This window comes from Squalius cephalus (assembly GCF_949319135.1).
Source record: "Squalius cephalus genome assembly, chromosome: 23".
In the NCBI taxonomy this organism is placed as follows: domain Eukaryota; kingdom Metazoa; phylum Chordata; class Actinopteri; order Cypriniformes; family Leuciscidae; genus Squalius; species Squalius cephalus.
This window is the reverse complement of record NC_137144.1, coordinates 27,344,109-27,359,108: the sequence shown is the minus strand read 5'-3', so window position 1 is coordinate 27,359,108 and position 15,000 is coordinate 27,344,109. Positions and strand designations below refer to the sequence as shown.

At 35.1% G+C, this 15,000-nt stretch overlaps 1 protein-coding gene across 1 annotated transcript in view; it reads right to left on the bottom strand.

The window, feature by feature from the left end:
- spg11 (SPG11 vesicle trafficking associated, spatacsin) overlaps window positions 1–15,000 on the bottom strand; it is a 52,237-nt gene that overhangs the window by 15,212 nt on the left and 22,025 nt on the right. Inside the window, exons 22-31 of the mRNA XM_079858923.1 lie at window positions 14,110–14,318; window positions 12,752–12,860; window positions 10,744–10,903; window positions 9,598–9,858; window positions 8,307–8,507; window positions 5,877–5,984; window positions 4,915–5,083; window positions 3,199–3,413; window positions 1,672–1,821; window positions 609–1,146 (exon numbers count right to left, since the gene is read on the bottom strand). Of these exons, the coding sequence (XP_079715049.1) occupies window positions 609–1,146; window positions 1,672–1,821; window positions 3,199–3,413; window positions 4,915–5,083; window positions 5,877–5,984; window positions 8,307–8,507; window positions 9,598–9,858; window positions 10,744–10,903; window positions 12,752–12,860; window positions 14,110–14,318 (2,120 nt within the window). The remainder of the gene's footprint in view (window positions 1–608; window positions 1,147–1,671; window positions 1,822–3,198; window positions 3,414–4,914; window positions 5,084–5,876; window positions 5,985–8,306; window positions 8,508–9,597; window positions 9,859–10,743; window positions 10,904–12,751; window positions 12,861–14,109; window positions 14,319–15,000) is intronic.

The following is a 15,000-nucleotide window of genomic DNA, read 5'->3' as shown; positions in this document are numbered from 1 at the left end:
ATCCACAGAAAATATTTCCCACTCATCACAAAGCAAACATTTCACTCAGTAATTTCATGTATTTTATGTATTTTTATGCTTATTAGAGTATTGAGTCATTAGCTTAGCAAACATGATAATGGCTGAGTGATATGTTTGCTTTGTGATAAGTTATCACAATAATTAATTATTATTATATTTGTGAAAAATACTGTAATAGGATTGCAGATTCAAGAAGTTGCCATCTAAAGTATAAGCATTATTTTAAAGATTTGTTTTCTAATTTATTTAAAATTTAGCTATAAAATATTGATTAAAATAAATATAAAGTATATAATAAAAATATCGGCTTTATATCGGCCATCGGCCATCCTGCTCTCTAAGATATCGACATCGGCCATCAAAAAACCAATATCGGTCGACCACTAATCTTTTCCTTTTCCTTTACTCCTACTCATAAATGATGCTACTCTAAGCAACGCCTGAACTGTGTATTTGAGCACCTCTTGTGTTGTTTTTGTCTCTTCACAACGACTCGCTTGCTTTAGTCCTCATTTGTATGTTGCTTTGGACAAAGGCGTCTGCTAAATGACTAAATGTAAATGTAAAAACAGCTGAAAGTGACTCACATGATGGTAAACTGCGTCTAGTTTCTCCATCAGGACTGTGAAGTTCAGGCATCATCTCGCCGGACGCTAAACCACGGCACCTCAGAACGAGCCACAGGTCTCTGTGAAACCAGCCGAAGTAGCGGCACACGCGGCTAGCCTCGTTCACGGCGCCCTCGTTCAGCATCTGAGCGATCAGAACATCCAGCGCTCTACGCTCGTCCTCCGACAACACGCATTCGTCATCCGACGCCGGGAGCCCGTCCAGGCTCAAGTGCGCCGGGTCACTCAGAGCCCACATTTTGGAGAAGGAGAACTCTTTGAGGAGGTTTTCGAAGGAGTCTTCGGAGAGAGCCGAGGGAGCGAACAGACTCTGGCGCTCCAGAGCCGTGAGGAGAACCAGTCGCTGGATCCGACACTCCCACTGACGCTTCTCCAGCTGACCGAGACGCAGGACTGGTGGAGGAACGTCACAGCGGGACAACCAGTGACCCGCCAGACCCAGCAGGAGACAGCGCTCCTCAAGCTGGACCAGCTCAGAATCACACTGGATCGGCTCCTGAACGGGACAAACACAGATTCATGAGAGAAACTACAAGATTCGGCCTGGAAATATAAGGGGCTTTCGCACCGGAGAGTTATAGGAACTTAGTTATAGGAACTAGCCACCAAGGTGGTTCCCCGGGATAGTGGTTCCCTTAGGATCGTTTTCCTGGTTGCATTCGCACCACCAGAAGGAACTCAGTATTGCATTTATTTAAATGCATAAAAATATTAATAAATAATAGTCTATAAACAATATCACTGAACACATGCATGCCTGCAAATACAAAAAAGTGATAAAAAATATTTAATATAATATAATAATATTTAACAAAATATAATATAATTTAACAAAATATAATGTAATATAATATTATATTACATAACACAACACAACACAACAATAATACAATACAATATAATATATTATAGAGTTAGGACCACTTTAGTAATGTTCTTAAGGTGGACGGTCAGTATGAAACGGAAAAGAGCAATAAAGTGTCCAATAAGAGAGTGAGATGTGATGCAGGTAAAGCTTCACCTCAGCCTGAGAGAGGAAGAACTGACAGGCGGCCTCTGATTGGACACGATCCGTCAGGATCTGCTGATGACATCGTCTCCAGAAGCCCATCCGGGTCTCCTGACGTTCCCACTGACGCTTGAGCTTATGAGCGCTCAGATCTCGCCGCAGCTTCAGGAGTTACAGAGGAGAGATGCTTCACAATCAGGGCAAACAGCAGATCCTCTAATAATGCTCCCAGAGTCTAGGAAATCCCAGTGAGCTTTGGAGGTCAGACAGATTTTTAGGGCTGCAAGATTTTGGTGAGGGGGGGGGGGGGGGGGTGATCTAACTGCAGTTTTTCAGATGAAAAATGAGATGATAAGAAGTGATTTAATAATAAACATCTCCAGGTTTGCTGTGCTTGCTTTTTGGCCAAAATGTTTTTGGAATGCATATAATTTTAACATAAAAAAAAAAAAATAATAATAATAATAATTATTATTATTATTAATATTACAAAAAAAAAAAATCAAACAAAATATCACAACTGTAACATTTATCAGTGAAATAAAAAGTCTAATATTTAATAATAATAACAATAATAAATGATAATAATAATTACTATTATTACTAAAAACACAAACAAAATAATACCATTGTAATATTTCACAGTAAAATAACAATAATAATATTATTATTAAAAAAACAAATAAAATAATAACACCATAGTAATACTTTACAGTAAACTAAAAAACAAATATTTAATAATAATAATAATAATAATAAATTATAATTATTATAATTATTACTAAAAATATCAAATATTTAATAATTATTATTATCATTATTATTATTACAAAAATATATAATAATAATAATAATACCATTGTAATATTTCACAGTGAAATAAAAAAATGTAATTATTAAGAAAGTTCATTATAATAATGTATAATATTACCATTTTTATTATTATTATTATTATTATTATTAAAAATAAACATTACCATTGTAATTTTTAACTGTAAAATAAAAAACATAATATTTAAAAAATATTAATAATAATAATAATAATAATAATAACTACTAAAATAACAATAAAATAATTTATGGCTGTCTAAATTTCTTCATTTTCAACCATGAAACTAGCACTTTTTTATTTTGGCAGAAAACTGTAGGACATCGAACTATGTATTCATATAATAAATAAAAAAAGCCTTTGCTACAATTAAGCCACATCATGATATCACAATTTATCATGCAGCCCTACATAATTATAAAAATTAAGAGATTTTTAGTGCTGATGCTGCAAAATGAAAAGCAAATGATGCATATCATGCGTTTGATTGCCATTTTATCTGTGTATTTCATTATTCTGGTCTCGTGCAGAGAATTATGGGAAATGTAGATTATTTGCACAATCATATAAGAGTTAAAAAAGGAAGCATTTTATTACCAGCTTTATCGTTATAAAATGTGTATAACATAATTATGATCTGCTCACAGACTTCCTCAAACCTCCAAAAACACGGGTTAAATATGATTTCTGATGCCGTGCTGGTCCCTCACCTCGTTTATGATCAGGCAGTCGATGGGCAGCTCGGCTAACTGTGCAACCCTGCGTGCCTGTGCGAAGAGCCCGAGCTCCTGGAGCTCGTCCATCATCCTCCTGCTCTCTGTCTGAAGACCAGCGCTGGAATAATCCTCCAGGAGACACGCAGACAACGGCACGGGAGTGTCCGCCAACACCTGGCTCAACTGACTGAGCTTCTTAAAGTCCAGACCTGTGATGAGGTGACATGGACACTCAAAGTTCTTTAATGTGTGTGAAAGAGTCTCTTCTGCTCACCAAAGCTGCACTTATTTGATCGGAAATACAGTAAAAATTCTAAAATATTATTAGAAATGTAAAACAGCTGTTTTCTATGTGAATATGTAGTAAAGTGTAATTTATTCCTGTGATCAAAGCTGAATTTTCAGCATCATTACTCTAGTGACACTGAAGACTGGAGTAACGATGCTGAAAATTCAGCTTTGATCACAGTAATAAATTACACTTTAACATACTGTATATTCACATAGAAAACAGCTGTTTTAAATTGTAATATAATATTTCACAATATTACTGATTTTACTGTATTTTTACTCAAACAATTGAAGCTTTGGTGAACAAAAGTATGGAAGCTGGTTTCCGCCATGGAATTAAAATAAAGGTAATTGGGACTTTTTTCCTCACAATTGAGTTTCTCTTTCAATTGAGAGAAAAAAAGTCCAAATTGTGAGAAAAAGTCAGAATTGTGTGAAAAAAAGTCAGAGTTGTGAGAAAAACCCAGAATTGCGTGAAAAAAAGTCAGAGTTGCAAGAAAGTCAGAATTGTGAGAAAAAAGTTAGAATTGTGAGAAAAAAGTCAGAATTGTGAGAAAAACCCAGAATTGTGAGAAAAAAGTCAGAATTGTGAGAAAAAAAGTCAGAAAAAAAGTCAGAATTGTGAGAAAAACCCAGAATTGCGTGAAAAAAAGTCAGAATTGCAAGAAAAAAGTCAGAATTGTGAGAAAAAAGTCAGAATTGTGAGAAAAACCCAGAATTGCGTGAAAAAAAGTCAGAATTGCAAGAAAAAAAGTCAGAATTGTGAGAAAAAAGTTAGAATTGTGAGAAAAAAAAGTCAGAATTGCGAGAAAAAAGTCAGAATTGCGAAAATAAAGTCAGAATTGCGAGAAAGTCAGAATTGTGCGAAAAACCCAGAATTGCATGAAAAAAAGTCAGAATTGCAAGAAAGTCAGAATTGTGAGAAAAAAGTTAGAATTGCTAAATGAAAGTCAGAATTGTGAGAAAATCAGAACTGAAAAAAAGTCAGAATTGTGAGAAAAAAGTCAGAATTGTGAGAAAAAAAAGCCAAAATTTTATTTTAAAAGTCAGAATTGTGAGAAAAAAGTCAGAATTGCGAGAAAAAAGTTATAATTGCAAAATGAAAGTTAGAATTGCGAGAAAGTCAGAATTGTGAGAAAGTCAGAATTGCGAGAAAAAAGTCAGAATTGCGAGAAAAAAGCCAAAATTTTATTGTAAACCCAGAATTGTGAGAAAAAAGTCAGAATTGCATTTTCAAAAACTTGCACTTTGAAACCAGTTTTCAAAACCTTCCATTTTCATGCCGAAAAATGCTGTTGTTGTGAAAACCAACAACCAAAACGCATCAAAAGTTTTCCGTTTTTAGCTGAAAGTGTAAACGGTCCTTTAATTATTCCAAGTTTGATGACATAAACCCTTGTAAGTGTGTTTGAGTCTGACCGTTGGATTTGAGCAGCCGCTCCATGTCCACCAGCAGCTGAAGCAGACGGCGCAGCTCGTACTGAGTCCGGCTCTGCTTCAGGAGCGTCAGCAGCAGAACCGACGCCTGAGACTCCACCCACTGGACCGGCAGAACATCTGAGCTCAACACAACACTGCTGCTCCGCAACTACACACACACACACACACACACAGGCAGTGTTAGCAGAAACTAGTGTTGTAAACAGTACCATAATGTGACGCTCTGATCATAAACACCTCTGATTGGCCGTTGTGTTCACACGCTCATCAGATATGTCTGTGATTGGCTACAATGATCAACGCACGGGAGTGTTTGATTGATTGATTGATTGTTTTATTTAATGCCATGTCAGCATCTAAGGCTTTTTTCACGACAAAAATGTATTTACAAAAATACAAATATCATATAAATACAATAAAACCAAGCAAACAAACACACAATTAACATATGATAAAAAATCCAAAAGTCCTTAAGTGAAATAACAAGCATTCTACTTGTATTAAACTCAGAACAGTCCAGAAAAATATGTTTAACAGAGAGGGAAATCTTACAAAACATGCATAGAGTTGGGTCTTCATCTTTAAGCAAAAAAGCCTGAGTCAAACTTGTATGACCCATACGACATCTGGTGAAAACCACTTGATCAGATCTAGTTTTAAGAGTGATTAAAAGTCTGTTTGAAATTCGGAAGTGTTTGAAAGTGTTTTGAAAGCACTAGCAGGACCGATCGCTCCCGTGTGTGTGTGTGTGTGTAAGCGCTCGCTGAAGAGCGTCATTGATGTATATTTACAACATGTTTTTGAAGCGCTGATCATTGTAGCCAATCACAGTCATATCTGATAAACATGTGAACACAACGGCCAATCAGAGGTGTTTATGATTCCGCTCAACAGCGCTCAGAGCGTCACATTTTTAAAGTTAGAGACCAGTGTGAGCTTACATTGAGCAAACACTTCTGGAACTCCAGCAGTTTGTCTTTGGCTCGCTGATAGTCTTTGTAGTCGGAGCAGAACTCATACATGTTCAGCATGTAAATGAGCGGAGACTCCTGACACACACACACAGAAACACAGAGAATGCATGTCAAATAACATTTAATATAACAAGAAAATAATACATTTATTCATCAAGAATGCATTAAATTGATCAAAAGTGACTGTAAAGATATTAATAATGTTACAAAAGATTATATTTCAAATAAACGCTGTTCTATTAATCAAAGAATCCTGAAAAATAACAATTCAAATCGAAAAAGCTAAATAGAAATATAAAAAAAAAACTGATAAAAACAACAAAAGCACGTTACAAAATAACTTTGGAATTAAAAAGAAAAATGTAAAAATAAATAAAAATATAAAAAGCTAATTAAAAATATTTATAAATACTATAAAAGCTAATTAAACATATTAATAAATACTATAACAGTATGCAAATATTGCTAAAATTACACAGAACATCATATTGATGCACAAACATGTCCCACCTGGAAAAAAAAAAGTGACCTAAAATATAATATAATTTAAAGGGATAGTTCAGGATTTTAGACATGAATCTCTATAGCTTCCCCATAAGCAGTGTGGTGCATTGACCATGGCTTACCCCCGACAGCGTCCTGTGAGCCGAGCTCCGGTCCAGTTTTGGTCAAGATGAAATTAGTCCGGCAAGTTTGCTGGGGTCACGGCAATAAAGCGTTTTTCTTCTCAAATCAATATGTGTTCAAAAGAGTGATATATTTGCAGCACAAAACCGCTGTCTATGGAGAGGTCAGACCTCGTAATGGCTTGGCACTATTTTCTTCCCCGTCATATCACTGCGCGCTGCCGCTACCTACAGCCAGCTGGGAGCCGCGCACGTGTCACTTTGTTTACAGCTCGTAAAGAGAACGATAACATGTCTGACTACAGCAGCGACGATGACAACATTGACTTCGACACACAGCCAAAAGGATTACAAACTGATCGCTCTTGGTGAGTAGCTATGTTAGCTCGTTCGTGTAGCTGTTCTGAGCACGTAAACACTGCTGTAAACACTGCCGAACAACTGAAAAAGTGGTGTGCGCCTGCGCAGCTCCCAGCTGGCTGTAGGTAGCGGCAGCGCGCAGTGATATGACGGGGAAGAAAATAGTGCCAAGCCATTACGAGGTCTGACCTCTCCATAGACAGCGGTTTTGTGCTGCAAATATATCACTCTTTTGAACACATATTGATTTGAGAAGAAAAACGCTTTATTGCCGTGACCCCAGCAAACTTGCCGGACTAATTTCATCTTGACCAAAACTGGACCGGAGCTCGGCTCACAGGACGCTGTCGGGGGTAAGCCATGGTCAATGCACCACACTGCTTATGGGGAAGCTATAGAGATTCATGTCTAAAATCCTGAACTATCCCTTTAATATAATATTAGTGCTGTCAAATCGATTGATTGCGATTAGTCTCAAAAAAGTTAGTACATGTATTATATGAGTGTGTAAATATATATATATATATATATATATATATATATATATATCAGGCTTGATGTTTTGTTTCATGTATAATATATATTTATAAATATATGTATCAGACCTGATGTCATTTATATACATACACACACACACACATACATACATATATACATACATATATATATATATAAAATCTTTTTTTATTAATTAATTAATTTATATATAACTAAATATAATATAATGTACTATAGAAGTAGTACTTTCACATTTGTTTTTATTTTATTCTTCAAAATATGAAAAAAAGATTAAAGGCCCGTTCACACAAGAAACGCTAAATATAGCAAAAATGCTTAAAAATGCTTGAGGTCTTTAAAGCAGGATGGATTCTGATTGGATGTCAATGTTTTTATCGTTCATCAGCTGAAAAAATAATAGTTCTGAATGAACTATTGCTTCTCTGAGCCGTTATCATTATAGATGTACTGAGGACTTTAAAATATCGGTAACACTGTACATTAAGGTTAGTTAGTTAACATTAACAGTAACTAACATGAACTAACAATGAGCAATTCATTTGTTACAGTATTTATTCATCTTTGTTAATGTTAGTTAATAAAAATACAGCTGTTCATTGTTTGTTCATCAATCAATCAATCAATCAATCAATCAATCGTTTTTAATAACATATCAGTAAATTTTGAAATTAATATTAACTAAGATTAATAAATGCTGTAGAATATTGTTCATTCTTAGTTCATATTAACTAATGTAGTTATCTAATGAACCTTATTGTAAAGTGTTACCAAAATATCTTGGTCAAATTATTGTGCATGACAAAGAAACTTGAGCAATGCCTTCATCATGATCTGAGATCTGTTTTGCACTTCAGTTTAAGACGGTGGCTCGTCCAATCAGAGCATCTCTTACCCTCTGAAACAGCTGGAAGCCACGAATCAGAGGCCGGATCTTTCTCCGGCACAGGAGGATCTTCCACAAGATGGAGAGATCATGCAGGTTCCACACGTGATGGGCGGGGCTCTCGTTGATGTGGGCGGTGGCTTCCTGAGTGACATCATCATCGACAGACGTCAGGATCCACACGCAGAGGCACTGCAGCAGCTCTGCGCCCTGTCAATCAAATCACACAATCATTTTCATAAAATAAAATAACGAACAAACAAAAAAGGACAAAAACATTTTATTCCTATTAAAAATGTTTTCAATTCTTTTCCTCAGTTAAAAAACAAAACAAACAAAAAAAACAAACAGGGGAAAAACTATTTAATACCATTAAATTGTTTTAATTGTTTTAAATTATTATAATAAAATAAAACAAAACAAACAAAAAAGGACAAAAATATTTTATTCCCATTAAATTTTTTTAAATCTTTTCCTCAGTTTAATAAAAAAACAAATAGGGGAAAAACTATTTAATACAATTAAAGGGGTGGTATAATGCCCTTTTCACAAGATGTAAAATAAGTCTCTGATGTCTCCAGAGTGTGTGTGTGAAGTTTTAGCTCAAAATACCCCACAGATATTTTTATATAGCATGTTAAAATTGTCACTTTTTGAGGGTGAGCAAAAATGCACTGTTTTTGTGTCTGTTCCTTTAAATGCAAATGAGCTGCTGCTCCCGGCACAGGGGGCGGAGCTTAAAGAGCTTGTGTTCTTTTACCTCACACAGACATGCACGGAAAATGTCAAAAACTTTTAGCCTTTTATATTCAAACCGGAGTCAGACAATGATGGAGAGACTCAAGAAGAAGAGACAACATGTAGAAGCAACAGGACATTTCTGAACGGTTAGTTGATGAGTTTATGAAGCTGATGTGTCGTTATCTTCTAGTCATTGATTAGCATATTCTATCTTGATAATCTATAAATCGTGTTCAGGGGGCGGGGTTTATGTAAATTCTAGGGTTGGTGATGTCACTAACCCGGGAGGAATGTGGTGTAGTCTCTACCAGCCGTTTGTTGTAGTCCTTAAAAAGAGATTTCTCTAAAAGTAAATATCTCCCTTTGCTTTGAACTTTGAGCGTTGTAACTTTGCAGATGTTGTTTATGCTCAAACAGCAACATTACACACTAACTAAAGTTAGAAAAGTCAAATCATAATCAACCACCCCTTTAAATTAACAAAAAAGGACAAAACCATTTCAATCAGGCTTCAGCAGCAGGAGTTGATCTGTCGGAGTGTGTGATCTCGTACACACACCTGGTGACAGGCGGCGAGCACAGCCAGAGGAGGACAGCGCTGATGAACCGCTTCAGACAGCAGGATCCTCCAGGACCGGGGCTTCTCCTGGCTCTGCAGCAGCACCTGGAACAGCTCTCGGGGGGGACCCGGGCCCTCGTGTCGGGGGGGATCCGGGCCCTCGTCCGCAGGCTGATGGGAGTTCGTCAGATGAAGATCTTGGAACGCCAGGGAAATGTGGGACTGCAGAGCTGGACTGAACCCGGCAGCCAGAGACTTCACCTGGACAAACCCCACAAAAATATAAGCTTGTGTTATCAGAAATGTTATATATATATATATATATATAAAATATTACAGTGCAACTGTCAGGTCGTGAATGAAATGTACGTAAATTTAAGTAAAAAATCCCATTAAAAATGTTTTTAATCTTTTCCTCAGTTTAATAAAAAAATTATAATAAAAAAACAGGGGAAAAACTACTTAATACCATTAAAACGGTTTTAAAACGGTTTCCCCCCCATATTGTAATAAAATAAAATCCCATTAAAATGTTTGAAATACTTTTTCCATATTTTAAATAAATAATTAAATCATTAAATAAATAAATAAATAAATAAATAAATAAATAAATAAATAAAACAGGACGAAATTTTGTTTTATTTAAAACATTTGAATCCAATTCATTTTTTAAATTCCATTAAAAGTTTTGAATCTTTATACCTTATTTTAATAAGGTAAAACAAACAAAATTTAATACCATTAAAATTTCTCCATATTTGAATAAATAAAAATAAATAAATTAAAAAACAGGACAAAAATATTTTAATCCTACTCAATTTTTTTCATTTCAGATTTTAATAAAATTAAAAAATAGGGGAAAACGTTAATCCCAGTATAAACTATTTAATCCTATTAAAATGTTTTTAATCTTTTCCCAATATTTTAATAAAATAAACAAACAAATAAATAAATAAAACTGGCCAAAAACATTTTAATCCCATTAAAATGTAATCTTTTTTCCATATTTTAATAAAATAAAACAAAACAAAACAAAAACAAACAGAAAAAAAAAAGAGAGGCAAAAATCTGTGATCAAATAAACAACCAATCGCAGGACAGACAGGTGTGACAGACAGGTGTGACAGACAGGTGTGACAGACGCACCTGCTGGGGGGGGTAGTTGTGCACCTGCACGAACAGCAGGAAGTGGAGCCACTGTGCGTCGCGAGCGCAGGCCTGAGGGAAGGCGGAGCTCAGAGGAAGAGCGTGGAGCCGACAGAACTGAACAGGAAGAGCCCACTCCTGCGCCGCCTCGAACGACGAGCTGACACACACACACACGGACACACACACACAGAAAAATCACCAGGTCATCAAAATCAGTGCACTTATTGTTCACTAAAACTACAACTATTAAAAAATGTCCTCGTTAAAGGTGCAGTGTGTAATATTAAGCGGCATCTAGTGGTGAGGTTGTGAATTGCACCCAACAGAAGTTACAGTGGCCGACAGGAAGTGATGTCGTCATCTGAGACAGCAGAGAGTAGCCAGTTAAACAATGAGGTTTCTTCACAAAGATAAATTAATTAGGTTTACTTTAATATTCAGTAAAACGATGTTATTGCGAATATTATTGTTACTTGTTCATCATTGTGTCAGTGTTTTATTCGCTGACTTTAGCTGAAGCTTCTTTACACGAAGAACAACATAGTGACGAAACGCGTTTGTCCGTTCAGGGCCACCGTAGAAACATGTGGATGTAAGGAGACCCGCGGTGTGTGTAGAGAGAAACGCCTCATTCTAAGCTAATAAACACATAACGCTTCATTATGTAAGGGTTTATACACCACTGTTATGTACATGATATTGGATTTCTGTAAACAGATCCTCCAAAATATTACACAGTGCACCTTTAATTGAAATAAACCTGAAGTAAAGTAAAATAGAAATATTAGATGAAAAACTTATTAGAAATTTGACTAACTGAAATAAAATAAGGTTAAATTTAGTGCTGGGCAACGATTAATCGCATCCATAATAAAAGTTTGTGTTTACATAATATGTGTGTGTATAATTATTTTGTATATATAACACATGAATGTATACATACATTTAAGAAAACGTGTTATTTATATATAAAATATTTATATTTATATTATACAGGGTTCCCACACTTTGGTAAACTTCAAATTCAAGGACCTTTTCCAAGACTTTCCAGGTCCGATACCCTCAAATTCACTTAATGTGGGGACACATTTATTGTGTCCAACAACAAACGTTGAGGTTCCATCGTAGTAGTTTCGTGCACGTGAACGTCATGGCAACGTACAACACAAAGTACCTCACGCGGGAAACACTTAACGTAACACGTAAATGCGCGTAACTAACGTAAATCAAGCAAGCTAGTATGCATAGGCCACGAAGTGTTGGTGAAATAACACATTAGCGGACTTGAGGAAATAATATGGAATTTTTCCCAGAAAACTTCTTGCACAAAATAAATTCAAGCACTTTCAAGGACCTGTATCTATGTGTGTTTATTTTCTAAAACGTTCCAGGGCCTTGCATTTTTTTTTTCCAGATTCACAAACTTTCAAGTATTTCAAGGACCCGTTGGAACCCTGTATATAATATAAATTATATATAAATATATATAAAGTATATGCATGCAAATATTTCTTAAATATATACATGCATGTGTGTGTATATATACAAAATATTTATACACAGTAGATACAAATATTTAAACATACAAATAACTTTTATTTTTCATGCGATTAATCTTTGCCCAGCACTAGTATAATTATTTTGTATGTATAAATACACACACATGCATGTATATATTTAAGAAAAATGTGTTATTTATATATAAAATATAAGTTATATATAAATATATATACAGTATATACATGCAAATATTTCTTAAATATATACGTACATGCATTTGTGTGTGTATTTATATATACAAAATAATTATACACAGTACACACACATATATTATGTATATTATGTAAACACAAACTTTACGCGATTAATCATTGCCCAGCACTAATCAAATTCTAAGTACTAAAATGACTAAAATGTAAATACAAATAAATGAACCCTATTAGTTTAACCCTAAAGGTGCCGATCTGCAGTGTTTTTCCAGTGTTGTGAATGTTGAAACACTGACCGACTGATTCCTCTCTTCTCCAGTCCGTCTCTGACTGCAGTTTCCAGATCCACCAGCAGCTCCTGAGCCGTCGCTCTCTCAGACGAACACAACTTACTCGCCTTTTCCCCTGAGCACAGAGAGAGCGGGAGCTAATCAGCGCATGCCATCGCTTCAAAGGCACCACATGTAATGCTAATGCGCTTTAACACATTGCTAGTGTGTTTTAACATGTTGTTAATATGCTTTAGCATGTTGCTAACATGTTTTAGCAGATTTCTAACATGAATTATGTTGCTAACATGAATGAGCGTTACTTACCAAATTACTAACACATTGCTAGCATGTTTTAACACATTGCTAATATGTTTTAACATATTATTAATATGCTTTAGCATATTGCTAGCATGTTTTAGTACATTGCTAACATGAATAACAATGTTGCATACATTTTTGACATGTTGCTAAAATGAATTAGCGTGACTTACCAAATTATTAACATGTTGCAAGCATGTTTTAGTACAGTGCTAGTATGTTTTAACATGTTGTCAATATACTTTAGCATGTTGCTAACATGTTTTAATACATTGCAAGCATGAATTACCATGTGACAAGCATTTTTTACATTTTGCTAACATGATTTACCAAATTACTATCATGTTGCAATCATTTCTAGCATATTGCTAACATGAATTAACATGTCTTACCAAATAACGTTTTAATATTGCTAGTATGTTAGTATGTTACTACTAGCATGTTACTAACATGTTTTAGTCCATTTCTAGCATGAATTACCATGTTGCAAACATTTTTGTTACTAGCATGAATTAGCATAACTTACCAAATTATGAACATGTTGCTAGCATGTTTTAACACATTGCTAGTATGTTTTAACATGTTGTTAGTATACTTTAGCACATTGCTAGCATGTTACTAGCACGTTGTAGTAAATTGCTAACATGAATTAGCATGTTGCAAACCTTTTTAACATGTTGCTAACATGAATTAACGTGTCTTACCAAATGACTAACATATTGCTAACATATTTTAACATTGCTAATATGTGTTAACAGGTTGTAAGTATGCTTTAGCACGTTGCTAGCATGTTTTAGCATATTACTACTAGCATGTTTCAGTACATTGCTTGCATGAATTAGCATCTTACTAGCATGAATTAGCACTTTATATATGCTATTACAAACATGTTGAAGTTGAAGTAGTAAAATGACTAAACCTGAAATAAAAAAAAGCTAAATAAAAACAAACAAACAATTGTGACAAAAGCACATAATAAAATAATTAAAATTAAGTGTGAAAATCAGCTAATACACAAATCTGTGATTGAGTTTGATTGCAGGAAAAGACGTGTTCTCACTCACCGAGGGTCAGTCTGAGCGAAGCTACGGCTCCGTCCTCGCGGGTCTGAGTCCAGAGTTTGAGGATGAGGTTAAGCGCTCGCAGATCCACCCTCAGTTTGAGGCTACACTCTCCTAAGAGCTCACAGAAACACACACACGCCGCCGACACACACGCGTTGCTGAAGCTCAACAGGCCGAGAGAGTACGCTTGATCCGCAGCCAGAGACAACCTGAGCACAGAAATATCACGATATTAGATAGTTATTTCTAAATATTTAGTCATACCTATTTAGCTATTAACATAATAATCCACTGTTTAAGCTTTTGTTGGCTTGACATGCTAGCCATGTGCTAACAAAATGCTAAAACATGTTAGCAACATGCTAATTAATGCTAGCAATGTACAAGGATCATGTTAGCAATGAGCTAAATCATGCTAGTAACATGCTAGCTATGTGATAAAGCATACTAACAACATGTTAAAGCATACTAGCAATATGCTAAAACATGTTAGAAATAATTTAATAAGACATGCTAATTCATGTTAGCAACAAATGCTAAAAATGCTTGCAACATGTTAAATCATGGTTGCAATGTGCTACAAAATGATAATGCTAGCAATATTATAAAACATACTAGCAACATGTTGGCGATATATCATGCTATCAACATGCTAAAACATGCTAGCAATATGCTAAATCATGCTAGAAATGTTTACGTGGTAAATCATGTTAACAAACATGTTAAACATGCCAGCAACACACTAGAACATGCTAAAAAATGCTAGCAATGTGGTAATAGAAGCTAGAAACATGTTAATTATGTGCCAAATAATGCCAGGAACACGTTAAATCATGCTAGCAATGTGTTAAAACATGCTAAAAACGAAATACTGACAACAACAGTTGTATT